At 43.4% G+C, this 17,739-nt stretch overlaps 1 protein-coding gene across 8 annotated transcripts in view; it reads left to right on the forward strand.

Moving 5' to 3' along the window:
- Positions 1-446: 446 nt before the first annotated feature.
- The window catches only part of SNX30 (sorting nexin family member 30), a 94,554-nt gene continuing 77,261 nt past the window's right edge, over positions 447-17,739 (forward strand). For 6 of the 8 annotated variants that reach the window (XR_013336465.1, XR_013336466.1, XM_077769883.1 and 3 more), the window contains exon 1: positions 447-808. Coding sequence is in view for 4 of the 8 variants with exons in the window: in XM_077769881.1 (XP_077626007.1) it covers positions 779-808 (30 nt within the window). In the remaining 4 variants the exon portion in view is untranslated. Of the gene's footprint in view, positions 809-4,943; positions 5,101-17,739 lie in introns of all 8 variants that reach the window. The other 2 variants (XM_077769886.1, XM_077769885.1) reach the window with 2 other exon arrangements.

Raw genomic sequence — 17,739 nt, forward strand, 5'->3', positions numbered from 1 at the left:
GGAATCCTTGCTGTTTATTGATCTTTTGCATATTGGCTTCAGGACAAGCCTCCCCACCTCCCCGTGTAGATGGGTATCCCACGGCCATGGCCACGTCGCCACGCGGGCACCACGCCCGTCCGACTTTGTTTCATCCTCGTGGTTTATAGGCACATAAGGCTGTGAGATGTTTGTCCGCATTCTTTCCCTGACTTTTGTCCTTCCTCTGTTTCTGTCCCCTGCTGCTACCTGGAGGGCTTATTTCCGCCTCGGAGCTGGGGACGCCCACGTAAGAGGCCAGACTGACCATGTTAAAGCCCTTTTTTTTGGATGCCCCTCCCTCCTGTCATTTTTCCACTTTCCTTGTCTGGTTACTTAGTTGCGAAACTCTTTTGAGCTGTTGTGGTTTAGGATGTCCTATTCCTGCCTTTTCTTTTACTGTTTAGATGTGATCAGACACTCAGTTATCGAGTGCCGTTTTCCATGCCAGTGAATCAGTTAACCTTGGGAATGAGAAGAAATCCTTCACATCCGGTCTGAATCACATCAGTAGGAATGTGGGAATTAGATCTGGAACAGCCAGGTAGCCAGGTGGATCTCAAGCCTGGAAATGCATCTGCACTTTGGGGTAAGAGCCGGACACACTTGAGGCTTCTCAAAAGGAGGCTGTGGGGAAACCTGTCTCAGGCTTTGAAGAGTTCCACCGAAAGTTTTTAGCTCCTTTGTGGCAAGGTGCAGACTCCTGAATCCAACCAACAGTGTTGAATGCCGCAAAAGTAGTATTGAGAGAATACTAGGTATGCATCCTGTACAAGGAGAAAAAAATGAGGTAAAAACTTTTTTGGGGCACCTGGGTGGCTCAGTATGTTGAGTTTCTGACTTCGGCTCAGGTCATGATCTTACAGCTTGGGAGTCTGAGCCCCACATCGGGCTCTGTGCTGACAGCTAGCTCAGAGCCTGGAGCCTGTTTCAGATTCTGTGTCTCCCTCTCTCTCGGCCCCTCCCCCACTCACACTCTGTCTCTGTCTCTCTCTCAAGTATAAATAAGCATTTAAAAAAAAAAAACTTTTCTTGAGCAAGCATGACTTATTTGAATATAGTCACATAGTTCTTTTTAATTTAACAAATTCTCATCTCAGATTAGTTTTAGGTTTGGGTTGAGGATTTAAGGGCATCCTCACCACCAAAAGTAGGGTATGTGTCACAAATCATGGCATATGAGGGTACTCTGTAAGACGGCAGTTTGAACTTGGGGAGCTCATGGAAGTTGAAATGTGTTTCTGTTTCCCCTTTTTAATTTAGAGAGTTTAGAATCTGCAGTGCTTATTTCCCCATGGGTATTTTGGGTACTCTAAAAATGGTAGGTTCTCTCTGAAGGAAGATTCAAATGCCCATGTGCACACAGAAAATTTTGCACATAAATTTTTGGCATGCAGTGCTTATGAATTCCTGAGAAAGAATCCCTCTTATAGAGGAATGGTGAGCTTGAAGTAATTTTTGAGGCAAGGACATTTTTAGTTTTACTAAATGTGCAAGGCTTTTTTTTTTTTTTAAGATTTTGTTTTTTAAGTACTCTCAATCCCCATAATGGGGCTCAAACACACAACCCCAAGATCAAGAGGCACATGCTCCATTGACTGAGCCAGCCAGGCGCCTCAATGTGCAAGGCTTTTTAAGCACGGCCGAGGGGTGTGGGCCGTAACGATGGACTCCACAGTAGCCCCCTGGCACTTGCTACTGGTAATTGAGTCCTGCCTTGTTCTGTTCCTCACATGAAAAGCTGTTGCCCTTAAAAATGTTTGGTATGGAAAGACGATTCATCAACAAGTATTTGATCACCTAATACATATTCAGCATGTTAGTATATTGTTTCCTCCAGGTCCTGGTTCTGAAAACCAAAAATGCCCCTTTAAATTTTAATTTGTGTCATCGAATATGGAGTGCATTCCAGATATGTAGTGCCGTGCCACATGGTAGCACGGAAACGTGAACATTAGAACCAGGTTTTGGGTTTTGTTTTTAAAGATTTTATTCTTATGGAATCTCCACATCCAACATGGGGCTTGAACCCACAATCTCGAGATCAAGAGTCACAGTGCTCCACTGCCTGAGCCAGCCAGGCACCCATAGACCCAGGTTTTGTCAGATGAATGAAAGGTACAGTTAAGAGATACTCAGTGAAGGATGGGAAAGAACCAACATTTGTTGAGGGGTTATTTCTAGGCATGTTATGTGTTTTCTTTAATATGTACACCCTCCATGTCTAGATGCAGAAACGGGGCCTCAGAGAGACTGGGTGACTTACCCCAGGCCTGGCAAGGAGCAAAGTCAGAATTCAAGCCCGGTCATTTGGACTCTAAGCCCTGATCTTTCTTCTTTGCCTCTATTATTACAGATCGGAGTGGATGGGGTGGGTTAGGATAGGAAGGGCATATAAAGGAGGACCTTAGCCAATGTTACAGTAGCTTAACTTCCGGATCTTTATGAAATTTCACTTATCCTCTGTTGATTACCAATCATAATGTAAGTTTTTCTCAATTGGTCTCTTTCCGCTTGTCTACCTCACTCACCTTCTTATGTAAGCTACAGGAGGAAGAATCTAGGTTGTGCAACACTACCCTAGAATAGGGACCAAAGACCTGGATTCCTGACATTTCCACTTACGTGACCTGATGCATGCCACTTCTAAGCCTTTTCTTATTCATGTCTGACTCAGACAACTTGGATGGTTTCTGAGGAGTTCTATGCCCCAGACCCTCATGTGATTTTGGTGCAGAATTATCAGTGGAGGAATGTCTTTACTTAACTTTCAGAGTGGGTCAAGGTCGGCACAAAAAGAGAGCAGGTTTTTAGGGAGAGTCATATTTTCTTTGAATATGTGCTTTTGGGGGAAATTTAATCAACACTTTTAATTTTATTATTATTGTTATTGACTGTTATTATTATTTTAAGTAGGCTTCACATCCAACGTGGAACCCAGTGCAGGGCTTGAACTCACCATCCTGATACCAAGACCTGAGCCAAGATCAAGAACCAGACACTTAATTGACTGGGCCACCCGGGCTCCCCTATTATTATTCTTTAATCCACGCTTTTAGAAAGCTGACTGCTGGGGCTTTTGAGCCCTCCAGATGGCCTGCGCGTACTGGCTAGCAAGAGAGGCAGAACCTTTGCGTTGTGAGTCAGTCCTAGCAACCATGCAGTTAGGCACAGCCTTTTGAAAATACCTCTCCTTCAGGTGTTGTGATTTCTCAGCCTGGTCTCCCACAGCCTTGTTTGCCCCGTGGGCAAATGCACTTTCTCACGGTGCCCCAGCATCCTTTGTCCTGCTCCTTTGTGTTGCATGGCAGCCCGTGGTGGGTTGCACCATAGAGGTTCTCATGCCCATATGCCCAAATAGACTGAGTCCTTGAAACACGATTTTAAAGTGTTTGTTGTCTCTTTTGTTTTTGTGCGGTAGCTCTGCATCAGCGCTTGAGCTAATTTGGATTAGGTGTTCAATATGTGGTTGAAACAGTGTATCCTCCTTAGAAGGAATGGAGAGGGATCATGTTTAAATTCATCTGAGGTTGGGAGAAAAACCTTTGCTCCCCAGAATCACAAGAATGTCTGGAAAAGTAATTGATTGCTAGTCTGGAGATTTTTAGAAAAAGCTGGTAACAGACATTGGAATCTTAGCCAAAGAATGTAGGCTTGTGCTCCTTCATTTGGACTTCACTTGTGTTCTTGTTAGAGGCTTTCTTTTGCATCAAGCCAGTTAGTGGATTTTACTTGAAGGGCAGGTTTTCTGATAGAAAATTTAGGGAAACATTTTCAGTTTCTCAACAACTTTGTTAATCTAGAAATAAAGCTTTGAAACAGGTGGTTTCTTTTTTCCTTCCTTCCTTCCTTCCTTCCTTCCTTCCTTGAGAGCGAGTGCACTCAAGCAGGGAAGGGGCAGAGGGAGAGGGAGAGAAAATCCCAAGCAGGCTCCATATCCACTGCTTAGCCTGGCAAAGGGCTTGATCTCAAGACTGTGAGGTCATGACCTGAGCAGAAATCAAGAGTCCCATGCTTAACTGATGGAGCCACCCAGGCACCCTGAAACAGGTAGTTTCTTAACCTGTGTCTAAAGAAGAAGAGTCTTTACCTCGTAAGAAATGGTCCAGGGGCATCTAGATGGCTCAGTTGGTTGAGCATCCAACTCCAACTCTTTTTTTTCCCCTTAATATATATATATNGGAGAGAGACACAGAATTCGAGGCAGGCTCCGGGCTCTAAACTATCAGTACAAGAGCCCAGACGTGAGGCATGAACCCACGAACCATGAGATGATGACCTGAGTCGAAGTCAGATGCTTAACCAGCTGAGCCACCCAGGCGCCCCTGATTCTTGATTTCAGCTCAGTCATGATCCCAGGGTTGTGGGATCAAGTCCAGAGTCAGGTTTCAAGAGCCTGCTTAAGATTCTCTCTCCTGTCCCCCTCTGTCCTTCCCCCCTTCTCTAAAATAAAAGAAAAGGAAGGAAGGAAAGCAGGAAGGGAGGAAGGAAGGAAAGGAAGAAAAAGAAATGGTCAAGAATCCAAAACTGGAGAAGATAAGATGTTCAGAGAAGATGCCAACCTAGAAACTGCAGGCTGGTAGGCCTTGGGAACGTGGAGATACTTGTGCAAGCAACCTTGGAAGTTTGGAGAATATTTGTGATAGGGACTCCCGGGCAGAAGATAGGAAGGAAGGAGGACTGAGCTTCCTCAGCAAGAAGTAGGGTCCTGGAACTTAGGAAATATAGTTAAGATGTATTTGAATAACTGTACAGGAAAAAAAAAAAGATACATTCCTACATCTTAAAGTTTCATATTGTTCGTTTCAATATTGAATATTTAGATTTTAAAAAATTATGTAGAAAATGTTATAATTGTATGTATGAGCCTTGCTGTGGTAGTAACTACAAAAATTCAAAGGTTTGTGGCAAACATGAATTTCTAGGTCCCGATACGTGTCGGTGGCTGTGAGCCAGTTGCTATGGCCCTTGTCCCAATCTGAAGGAGCAGCCCCCGTGGGGTCATGCCAGTTTCAAGGAAGAGGAGAGACGAGAGAGCTGGTGGAAACATGCAGTTGCTCTGATCGTGTCTGCTCCCATCTGGTACGTGTGTCACATTTGCTCATGTGCTCTTGGCCAGAGCAGGTCACACAGCCAAGCCTCACGGCGATGAGGTGGAGATGTGCCCTCCCGTGGGCAGTCACTTGGCAATAGTAAGAGTGTATAATCCTCTTAAAGGAAGGAAGTGAATAACTGCAAATGATCGTGCCATCTGCCGTATAGTTTATGCCCTCTCCTTTGTCGCTGAACACTGTTTAGTTCAGTACTTCACAGCAGTTCAGAACGATCATTTTTAAATGTTTTAAATACATTTCCTCTCCGTTATGTGAATTAAAATTTCAGATAACTTGGGAGGAAACCAGCCTCTTGCCAGGGAGCGATACGGTGGATCGCTGCATGTTTTTATTCTTTTTAAATACTTCAGTGCCTGGAGCTCTAGTGTATGCACGCCATTGCATTAGCTAGAGTCGCCAGAACAATTTGAATAATAGGGTGATAGTAGGTAGCAGAATCTTGTTTCTGAATTTAGTAGACAGGCCTTTAGTGTTTCATATTGTTTGCTGCTTTACAAATATTACCAAGATCCAATTCACGTACCCTAAAATCACCGTTTTAAAGTATACAGTTGAGTGGTTTTTAATGTATTCACAGCATTGTGCCCACATCATTACTGTCCAACTCCAGGATGTTTTCGTGACCCTTGGAAGAAGCCCAGTACCCATCAAACATCCGACTCCCTGTTCTCTCTTCCCTCAAGCCCCTGGCACCCAAAAATCTGTTTTCTGTCTCTAAGGTTTTGTCTGTTTGGATATTTGCTATGAATGGAATGATATATGCGGCCTTTGATGTCTGACTTCTTTCACAGAATGTTTTTGAGGTTCATTGTTGATGTTTTCCGAGATAAACTATTAAAAATATTTAGGAGTTTTATTGTTTTTTGTTGTTGTTGTTTCTTTCCCGCCCCTCCACATTCTCTCTAAAAGTCTCATCATATCCAGGCTGGTTCCTGGAAAAATCTGCCATGGAACTGGTATTGTTTTTGTTTCTTAAACAAATTTTATGTATTTATTTTAAAAAGTCCGGTATAATTAGGGGCACCTGGGTGGTTAAGCACCAACTTCGGCTCAGGTCATGATCTTGTGGTTCATGAGTTCAAGCCTCACGTCGGACTCTGTGCTGACAGCTCAGAGCCTGGAGCCTACTTTGGATTCTGTGTCTGCCTCTCTCTCTGCCCCTCCCCTGCTTATGCCCTGTCTTTCTCTGTCTCAAAAATAAATACACACTAAAAAAATTTTGTTTTAAATACCAGAAGAATTAACTTACAGTGTTATATTCGTTTCAGGCATATAACGATCCAGCAGTTCCATACGTTACTCAGTGCTCATCATGATACGTGTACTCTTAATCCCTTCACTTGTTTCACCCATCCCCCACCCACCTCCCCTCTGGCAAACACCAGTTTTTTCTCTGTATTTAAGAGTCTGGTTTTTGTTTCTCTTTTTTTCCCCTTATTTTCTTTCTTAAATTCTACACATGAGTGATATCATACGGTATTTTCTTTTTCTGACTTATTTCACTTAGCGTTATACCCTCTAGATCCATCTATGTTGTTTCAAATGGCAAGATTTCATTCTTTTTGTGGCTGAGTAATATTCCATTGTATATATACACCTCATCTTTTTTTTTTTAATGTTTATTTTGGGAGAGAGAGCGCGCGCAAGAGAGCACACAAGCAGGGGAAGGGCAGAAAAATAGGGAGAGAGATAATCCCAAGCAGTCTCTGCACTTAGCAGGCAGAGCCTGATGCGGGGGCTCAGTCCCATGACAGCAAGATCATGACCTGAGCTGATATCAAGAGGCATGTACTTAACCAGCTGAGCCACAAGAATGCCCCTACACCACATCTTCTTTATCCATTCATCCATGGGTAGACGCTTGTGTTGCTTCCATATCTTGGCTATTGTAAATAATGCTGTTATAAATAGTAGGGTGCATATATCTTTTAAAATTAGTGTTTTGTTTTGTAAATACCTAGTAGTGGAATGACTGGGTCATATGGTAATTCTATTTTTAATATTTTGAGGACCCTCCATACTGGTTTCCACAGTAGCTGCATCAGTTTACATTCCCATTAACAGTGCATGAGGGTTCTTTTTCTCCACACCCTCCCCAGCACTTGTTTCTTGTGTTTTTGAGTTTAGCCATTCTGACAGGTATGAAGTGATTATCTCCTTATGATTTTGTTTTTTATTTCCCTGATGCTAAGTGACGTTGAATATCTTTTCACATGTCTGTTGACCAGAGGTTATGTCAAAGAGATTACTGCCAATGTTTTTCTTCTAAAGATTTTATGGTTCTGGGTCTCACATTAGTCCATCTTGAGTTTATTTGTGTGTATGGTGTAAGAAGGTGGTCCACTTTTGTTCTTTTGCATGTAGCTGGACAGTTTTTCCAACGCTGTTTGTTGAAGAGGCTGTTTTTTTCCCATTGCGTATTCTTGTCTCCTTGGTCGTAGGTTAGTTGACCATATAATCATGGGTTTATTTCTGGACTGTCCATTTTGATCCACCGATGTGTCTGTTTTTGTGCCAGGACTGTAGTGTTTTGATTACTGTGGCTTTGTTGTACAGCTTGAAATCTGGGATTGTGATACCTCCAGCTTTGTTCTTCTTCAAGATTACTTTGGCTATTTAGGGTCTTTTTGGCTCCATATAAATCTTAGGATTACTTGTTCTAGTTCTGTGAGAAATGCTGTTGTTATTTTGTTAGGGATTGCATTAAATGTGTAGGTTGCTTTGGGTGGTATGCACATTGTGACAATATTTGTTCTCCCAGTCCGTGAACATGGAATATTTTTTATCTGTGTCACCTTCAGTTTCTTTCATCAATGTTTTATGGTTTTCAGAGTGTAGGCCTTTTACCTCCTTGGATAAGTTAAGTTTATTCTTGGGTATCTTATTATTTTTGGTTCAGTTGTAAGTGGGATTGTTTCCTTAATTCCTCTTTCCTGCCACTTCACTATTAGTACACAGAAATGCAACTGCAAAGAAATTTCACTTCTTAGGAACTTTACTTTTATTTCTTAATTTTACTTCGAGATTTTACTGGAATGGCTGATACCAGTTCATTACCAATGAATGATCTCAATAAGGACATGATTATATTCAACACTGATTATATGATCAGCTAATGTAATAAAATGCATTAATAGATTTCCTAATATTAAATTACTCTTGATTTCCTAGAACATATTTGACTTGATCCTGATATGTTTTTCTTCTTTTTAAAACATTTGCATTTGAATGTGCTTGTGTTAATTCAGTTTTACTTATTTTAGTTTATTTTTAAAATGTTTAGTTTGAGAATGATTGAGAGCATACGAGCAGGGGAGGGGCAGAGTGGGGGGGGAGAGAGAGAATCCCAAACAGACTCCATACTCAGCACAGAGCCCAACATGAGGCTTGATCTCATGGATGTGAGATTATGACCCGAACCAAAATCAAGAGTCAGACGCTTAATGACCTGAACCACAGAGGCACCCTGATATATTCTTCTTTTTAAAAATTCTTTTTTTAAAAATGTTTATCTATTTTTGAGAGAGAGAGCATGAGGGGAAAGGAGCAGAGAGAGAGAGGAGCAGAGGATCCACAGCAGGCTCTGCACTGACAACAGTGAGCCCAACATGGGGCTCAAACTTACGAACTGTGAGATTGTGACCTGAGCCAAAGTTGGATGCTCAACCGACTGAGCCACCCAGGTGCCCCTAAAAATTCTTTTATTTATTTATTTTTTTAATTTTTTAATGTTTTATTTATTTCCAGGAGAGAGAGAGAGAGAGATAGTGTGAGCAGGGGAGGGTCAGCGAGAGAGGGAGTCACAGACTCTGAAACAGGCTCCAGGCTCCGAACTGGCAGTCAGCACAGAGCCCGACGCGGGGCTCAAACCCACGAACCGCGAGATCATGACCTAAGCAAAAGTCGGACGCTCAACCGACTAAGCCACCCAGGTGCCCCTAAAAATTCTTTTAATATGCCACTTGCTGTTACTTTATTGACAGCGTTTACACTTGTATCTAATTTCCTTTTCTGTGTTAGTATTTTGATATCAGATATAGTTAATCCTTATAAAATGATTTAAAAGCTTTCCCCATTATATATTGTTTATTAAAAAAAATTTTTAAGTTTATTTATTTTTTTAATGTTTACTTATTTGAGTGGCAGAGGGACACAGAGAGGGAGACACAGAATCTAAAACAGGCTACAGGCTCTGAGCTATCAGCACAGATCCCGACATGGGGTTTGAACCCACAAACTGAGATCATGACCTGAGCTGAAGTCAGATGCCTAACTGACTGATCAACCCAGGTGCCCCAATATTTATTTATTTTGAGAGAGAGGGAGAGAGCACGAGCAGGGTAAGGGCAGAGAGAGAGGGAGAGAGAGGATCCCAAGCAGGCTCTGTGTTGTCAGCGTGGAGCCCCATGTGGGGCTTGATCCCATGAATTGTGAGATCATGACCTGAGCCAAAATCAAGAGTCAGATGCTTTAAATGACTGAGCCACCCAGGCACCCCTCTTCATTTTTTTAAAAGTTTGTGTCTTCGAGTGTTTGAATAAAACAGAACTTGCTCCTTGAGGTTCAGTGGAGCTGAGCTGTACAGCCAGGGGGCTTAGCTTACCTTTCAGGAACAGTTCTGTGACAGCAGTTCTGTGGTTATTTGTTCAGATTTTCTCCCTCAACTAAATTTCATTTTGGCCAGGTATTTTCCTGCAGGGGTATGTGTCTCGTCTAGACTTGCAAGTTTATTGGCATAGTTTTTCATAGCATGTCCTTATAATTTATAATCATGCACAGAGGTAATAGTTACTGCCTCTTTCTCCCCCCCACCCCACGACTGTATATCGATCAGGCTTCCTAAGTGTTACTTGATCTAATTCATGTTTTAGAAGAAATATATTCTGGTTTGACTTGTAATATAAACTCTTTTCTGTTTTCACCTTATACTTTTTTTATTCCCTCTTCTAGTTTTGACGTTTTTTAGATGTGTCCTGCAGTGTTCTATTTCTTGGGAGAAATCACATATATATGTATTTATCTGCTCTTGACGATGGGGCTGCTTTCTTCATATTTTGGTCTTCTTGGGTCTGAATGATGAGCCAGGATAGGCTGTATATATTTTTAGGTTTTCCTGTGTCTGATGAGGTAATGCAGGCCTGCCAGTTGCCACCTATCAGAACTAGTGAACTATTGGATTCCCACTCTTTCTCCATGATGTTAGAATTGTCTTCTCAGGTCTTAGGTTGCATTATCAGTTGACAGATCAGTTGAGTGATCTATCAGTGGGGAAGAATCAGACAGAAGAAAGCCAGGGTCCTGGATAGTCACTCAGGGAGACTTGGCCTCATTTCTCTCTGCATCTGGATCCAGCATAGCCTAGCTTCCTTCTTGTTTTGGTACCACCTCGGTGGAGTCCAGCTCCTTCAGTTTGCAGCCTCTGCGCCTGGTGGATCTGCCCAGGGCAGCTGGCCAGCTGCCTTCATGTTCCTTTGACTTTTGTCTTGCATTTGCATCTCTCCCCTTCATGGCGAGAGGATGCCATGCGTGTGGGCAGGCACCCTTTGCTGGTGGTCCTTATGTGGTGTACCTGCCAGTGCTTGGCGTCCCCTTGTCCACAGCAGCCAGACACCAGGCGGTCCTCCTTTGCCCCACTGTCAGTCCTTCTACCTGCCCATGCCCCCAGAAGGTTGCACTTTGAAATTAGAGTGTATGTGAGGTCTTCAGGGCATTTTCTACTTCTTAGGTAACCTTGATAACCTTGAGTGACCTCAGGGACATGGGTTAAAGATAACTCTTAGTTCTTTCCTCACTTGTGTCCCAATTATATCCAGTAGAAAACCTCTGGAAGTTTTAGCATTTGGATGGCATTCTTGCCTGGTTTCCAGTCTGGTCCAGTTCTAGTCACTGCTTTTCTGTTTCTTTTTTTCCCCCTCACTGCTCTTTCTCTTCCATTTTCTAGGTTGTTAAGTTAGTATCCGGAGAATAGAAAGTGGGAGAATGCAAGGTGTGTCTGTGCCCAGCTCACGGAGTTTACCCAGGAGTCTAGTTTTATAATGTTTAAATGAGTGTGTAACATTCCTCTTAATATAAACATGATCATTTCCTGGTTATTGAGCCTTTGGGATTTTTCCAGGGTTCACTCTGTGTCCTTTCTCTGCTATGAACATCCTTGAACAGAACATTTTTTGAGACTTTCCCTTTGAATGCATTCTCCAAAGTGGGCTTAAATTCAACTTTACAGCAAAGTCAACAATCAGAAGTGTTCCGTTCATTTCGTGTAGGACATACTCATTCTTCAGGCATCTCCTTTGGGCCTGGCAGGAGGGAGGTAAATAGAGACAAGTCAGGTAGTGTAGGAGACTTCCCCCCTTCAGTGTAAGGATGCCTTACATCGAGCTCTTCTGAAACTAGATCATGTTGCCCACGTTCCTCTAATAGTATCAAAAAGAGAAGTTAGAGTATTTAAGCATGACGTTTTTTTTTTTTAAGTTTTTATTTTAGTCACCTGGTGCTCATCTCATCATAAGTGCTCTCCTGATCCCCATCACCTATTTCACATACCCCACTCCCCCACTCCCCTCCCCTCTGGTAACCATCAGTTTTTCTCTGTAGTTAAGAGTCTCTTTCTTGGTTTGTCTTTTTCTCTCTCTCTCTTTTTGTTTCCCCCTTAAGCATGACTTTTTAAAAATTAAATCCATATTGGTTCCTAATGTATACTACTTTCTTTTCATAAACCATATGTAGAATGTAATATAGAGTTTTGCCAAGCATTTATGTTAATTTAATAATCTGTCCTCCGGCTGGCTGACCACAATAGTGGATCTTGTAACTGAAAGTTTTTGAACCAAAGGGGTTTCTGAAGCAGCCCATGTATGTATTTCTCTTCCTAGGTAAAAAGGGGTAGAGGGGGAGAAGAAATTCACTTCTAACTGAAACCGACATAAGTGAGAATTGGTATTTTGGAACAATGAGGGGTTTTCATGTATTTGTTAACTATGTAGTTGTAATTTTCACAAGTTACTGTAGCTACAGTAAAATCGTTGAGGAAGGTATATTTGAGACACCAACTATGACTCCCCATACAGGTTTTATTTTCAGCAGCATTTATTAAGTGTCTCTTGTGAACCCAGCCCCGTGGTCTATAGGGGGATGCAAGAATACTTGCAGGCAAGTTGATTTCACTTTTGTTTTGTTTGTTTGTTTGTTTTGTTTTCTATTATGTTACTAGCATTGTAGTACCCACTGTGTTCCAGGCACTATTCCATTTGCTTTCATGTACTAGCTAATTGAATCCCATTATACCCATTTTATAAATGAGGAGATTGGGCATAGAGAGATTAAGAAACTTGCTGGAGTCCACCCTGATCTAGGGTTCAGAACTGCCCAGTTATTGCCAGGCTCGGTTTCGTTGTCATTTGACAGACATTTATTGAGTCCCTTCTATTGGCAGGGGATTGAGTTGGATCATTTCTAAGACTCATTCATTCATCAGATATGTGTTGAGTACCTACTACATGCCAAAGGATAGAGGAGGAGAAAATTAGACAAAGTCTCTCCTCTTGTCAGTACATAATAACCTTTCAGATGGAGATAGTCTGTGACTAAAATAAAGGCAGAGAAGGTGCTGGGAGGTGATAGAGGGGTGCAGGGATATTTTTAGATTTTTGTGGGCTGAGAAGGCCTCTCTGAGTAGGTGTCATTTGAGCAAGAACCTATTAAAAAAATTTTTTTTAATGTTTATTTATTTTTGAGAGAGAGGGAGAGAGAGATGAGCAGGGGAAGGGCAGAGAAAGAAGGAGACACAGAATCTGAAGCAGCTCCAGGCTCTGAGCCATCAGCACAGAGCCCGACGCAGGGCTCAAACCCATGGATCGTGAGACCACGACCCAAGCCGAAGTTGGATACCTAACCAACTGAGCCACCCAGGCGCCCCTAGCAGGAACCTGTTTGAAGAAAAGAGCCAGTCACATGGGAATGTGAGGGGAGAGGACTGGTGCAGGCACAGTGGGCAGCAAACACGGAAGCACTCAGGTCTTAGCGAGCCAAGATCTGTGCATCGGGAACATGAGAAGCCAGGGAAGAACGTCAAGGATGAAGGTCAGGGAGAATGATGAGGTCACATTGGCCCTTATGGGTTACGGGAGGGAGATTGGATTAGATTCTGAATGTGAGTGGATGTCTTTGAGAGCTTTGAGCAGGGGAGGGGCATGCTCTGATTGACATTTCTCAAAGAGCTGTCTGGCTCCAGCCTGGAACCTGCCCCTAGGGTAGCAGGTACGAACCAGGAGGCTTCTGAGTTGAGCCAGAATTCCGTCACTTCTCGCATTCCATGATTCCTGTTGGTCAGAAACGTGCCGCTGTCCCACAGCACCTGCTCGAGGGCTTAGGTCTCTCAGCGTAGCACACCCGCTGCTATAGTACTTGGGCTGCCCTTTCCTCCTAAGATTTCCATACTTTACCTCCACGTTTGCTTCTCATGGGGACCATATCTTGAGAGGGAATCATTTATGGGGGCATAACTTGTATTAAGACCCTGAGGGAACTATTAGCTTCCCTTGACTGGCTTTAAAAACAGAAGCTTCATATTTACCCAGAAGGATTTATGGCCAGATGAGGGGAGGTGGAGGGGAGGTGAGGGGAGGGCCATTGTTGGAAAAAATGGAAAAAGCCACACAAAAGGCGTTCAGCTTGATAAGAACCTTGAACTAAGAACTAGAAACCTGCATTCAACTCTTAGCATAGCAATGACTAGCTTCATTTGGACACATTACCTAACCTTTTTGAGTTGCCTCCCCCTTGGTTGAGACAGTATATCTGTCTTGCTAACCTCACAAGGCTGACATGAGCTATAATGAAATAAGAATGTGGAAACGAGCACCTGGGGGGCTCAGTTGGTTAAGCGTCTGACTTCAGTTCAGGTCGTGATCTCATGTTTGGTGAGTTTGAGCCCCGCATCAGGCTCTGTGCTGACAGTGTGGGGCCTGCTTGAGATTTTCTCTCTCTCTCTCTCTCTCTCTCTCTCTCTCTCTTTCTCTCAAAAAAAAATGTATTCTTTATATATATGTGTATATATATAAGTGTGTGTATATATATAGACATATATATAAAGAATGTGGGAACACTGTGCACACGTGCCATGGAAAGCTGGGCTGGGGGCTCCTGTTTTAGGAAATTAGTCACTTGTAGGTTGTCAGCTGTTCGTATGTGCTTACATAATTCTCCATGAAATGCCTGATAGTCAGGGTCTGAGTGTTTCCCTGGTCACATAGTCCTGGGAGGAAAGAATCTTCAGTGTGATAAGGTCTGCTGAACTGACTCTCTCTCCCCCTCACCCGCCCCCACGAACTGACTTGAGAACAAGCTAACTTCCCGCTGTCCAGCCAAGACATCACAGACCTTTGTGTGGGCTGCTTTTGGAAAGTTATTGGCAGAGGTCCCCGGAGCAAAGGTCAGGGGAGTTGGCTTGGAGTCCCTGAGAGACCTGCAAACAGACGTGTACACACACACACACACACACACACACACACACAGGTGAACAAGACACAGTCACAGTTGTCGGGGACTCGCAGTGTTTGCGGATGTTGCATATGTAAATATATGACTGGAACTAAAAACTGCTGGGGCGCCTGGGTGACTCAGTCGATTAAGTGTCAGACTCTTGATTTTGGCCCAGGTCATGATCTCACGGTTCTTGAGTATGAGCCCCACATCGGGCTCTGCATTGACAGTGTGAGGCTGCTTGGGATTCTCTCCCTTTCCCTCTCTCTCTGCCCCTGCTGTGTGCTCTGTCTCTCTAAAAATAAATAAAATAAACTTTAAAAAAAAACAACCCAGAAAACTGCTTCAGTGGCAGTATCTTCAAAGTACTGAGAAGGAGTAGCTAATTTCTGCTGGGGGTGGATTCAGGAAGGATTCTAAGGGGAGGCTGCATGTGAGCAGATTCAAGTGAGCTACTTGGAGACCGCGGCATGAAAAAGAGGGGCAGCTTTGTAAGCAAAGGTGAGGGGCCCGAAACGGCACGGTGGGTTCCGGAACTGATGCCTTGAGAAACGAGGCCGGGAAGATCTGTCCGGTCCAGATGGTGGAAAGCTGCTGTCAGAGCCCACGTTGGCTTATCTGACTAAAGATTTTGAGTCCTTTGCTTCCCTTGTGCAATGCTTGGCCGTCGGTAGGGCCATGCTGAGGCCCAGTGTGCGAGTGTGGAGGAAACGTAAGTAAGGGTGGGCCCCTGCAGTGCCCAGCGTGGGCCTTGCCTGAGGTCAGCATTTAAATATTTACTGAAACGAGGGAGGCACGATGGTTATTCTCGCAGAGCTCAGGAGGAAATATCCTCAGATCCCTAGATGCGGGGGTGTGGCCACCTCGTGCCCTGTGTGCGGTCAGGGCAGTCAGATGAGCTGGATGCTGCTGTAGCCAGGTTCTGCGGTCACGTCCACACTGAGGGCAGCGGTCATGGGGTCCGCCTTCCCGGCCGACAAGCTCTTGGGCTGAGGAGAGGTGGAAAGTGGGCTCTTCTGTGAAATGGAATTGTTTCAGTAGCCACAAAAAACCATTATTGGCGTTGTGTAAACATGCATGTGATCCGAGTATCTACACCTAGAAATGGAGACAAAGGAAGGCGCCTTGTCTGTTTACTTTCCAGCATCCATTGAGTTGGGTGACATTGCCCTTGACCCCAGACTCTGCCTTGTCACCGCCCTCTTTCCAGCTAGAGCCCATGGATATGACTGCTAGGTGGACCCTCATTTCCTCTGTGTCCTCTTCCCTGGGGGCCAAGTCGTACCCAGCCTGCAACAAGAAGAGAGAATTCAGGTAAAAGCATCTCTCCATCCCCAGCCTGGGATCTGATGACCAGCAGGACAAGACTTTCCAAGGCCTTTTCCATGGTGTCCTGTCTCTTATCGTCTTTCTTAGTCTTTGCCTCCCGAGGACTCCAAAGTGACATAGAGATGTATTCACACCTACTGCTAGACAGAGCTTTGTCTGTTATTAAACCCAAAAGCCAAAGAGGTAAGATCGGCTGTACCTTTTCTGGATATACCTTTGCAGGAACATGATTTAGTTGAGTGGCTTCCTACTAAGGCCTAAAAAGAGGTCCATAATTTAAAAGATTTTCCATCTCTTTCTTTTATGGCATTTGTGCCCCTCCCCCCGTTTGAATACTTTTATATTGTGGACAAATTTATACATACACAAAAGAGGAGAAACCTGCAGATATTGTTTACAGTTATCAACCTTGGCACATCTTGTATCATCTATATCTCTGTCTACCTATCCTTAATGATTTTGAAGCAAATACCACACATCCTATCATTTCATCCATGAATATTTTCACACATATTCCTAAGAGATGAGGACTTTGTAAAATCCTAATACTTCTATTATCACACCTAATAAATTTCTAAATACTATCAAATAACGGATCAATATTTACATTTCCCTGACTATCATGAAATCTGTTAACATTTTTTTAAATGTTTATTATTTTTGAGAGAGTGAGAGCAAACGAGCAGGGGTGGGGCAGAGAGAGACAGAATCCAAAGCAGGCTTCAAGCTCTGAGCTGTCAGCACAGAGCCCGATGTGGGGTTTGAACTCACTAACTGTGAGATCATGGCCTGAGCTGAAGCCGGACATTTAAACGACTGAGCCACCCAGGCAACCCTAATGTTATGTTCTAATCAGGATCCACTGCAGTTGTCAGTAGGTCTCTCAGATTGCTTTACATCTCTTAGGTGCTCCTTCTATCTTTCTTTCTCCTTGCAGTTCATTTATTGAAGAAACTCAGTCTTTGGTTCTCTTTAATTTCATACAGTGTGGGTTTTTCTGATTTATATTAATAGTATGGTTTAATATCTCTGCCATTCCTCTATATTTCCTACAATTTGATATTGTGTCTAGAGATTTGTTCAGGCTTCAGATTCAATATTTTGGCAAATGTACTTTTTAGGTGGTGGTGTGAACTGCTTTCAGGAGGCACATAATGTCCTTTGTGATGGCTGATTGAGATTTTAGCTGTGCTGAGTATTTAAGAGGGTTCAGATGTGTTGATGTTTACCTGGGCGCAGGTGGCCTTGAGAAAAGGTACCAAAAGGGAATGCTCTTGTGGTGTGCGCACGGCACTCTCTCTGTCAGTCTCGCGATAGTGGGGCCATTTGTGCTCTGTCCCTCAGCTGTTTGCTTCTGGTGGCTCCTCCAGTGCTTGCTGGAAAATGAGTTGGCATGGATCTGGTAGAGTACTGCCATAGTGTGTTTCTCTTGGTCACAGAAGACCTGTTCACTTGAGAAATGTTAAATAAAGGGTGCCTGGGTGGCTCAGTCGGATAAGCGTCTGACTCTTGGTTTCGACTCAGGTCATGATCTGGTGGTTCTTGAGTTTGAACCCCACATTGGGCTCTGCACTGACAGTACAGAGCCTGCATGGGATTCTCTCTCTCCCTCTCTCTCTGCCCCTCTCCTGCCCATGTTCGCTCTCTCTCAAAATATAAAAAATTTTAAAAAAAGAAATGTTAAGTAAAGAAATGTTAAGTAAAGGTTCAGTTTCTTTGAACATGACTTTTATATTTAGAGGTGTTTCTTGGTTTGGCTAAAAGCAGCCACTTTTGCTGATGTTCTCCAGATGTGTGT

The sequence above is a fragment of the Crocuta crocuta genome, unplaced genomic scaffold (genome assembly GCF_008692635.1).
Source record: "Crocuta crocuta isolate KB4526 unplaced genomic scaffold, BGI_CrCroc_1.0 scaffold95, whole genome shotgun sequence".
Taxonomy (NCBI): Eukaryota; Metazoa; Chordata; class Mammalia; order Carnivora; family Hyaenidae; genus Crocuta; species Crocuta crocuta.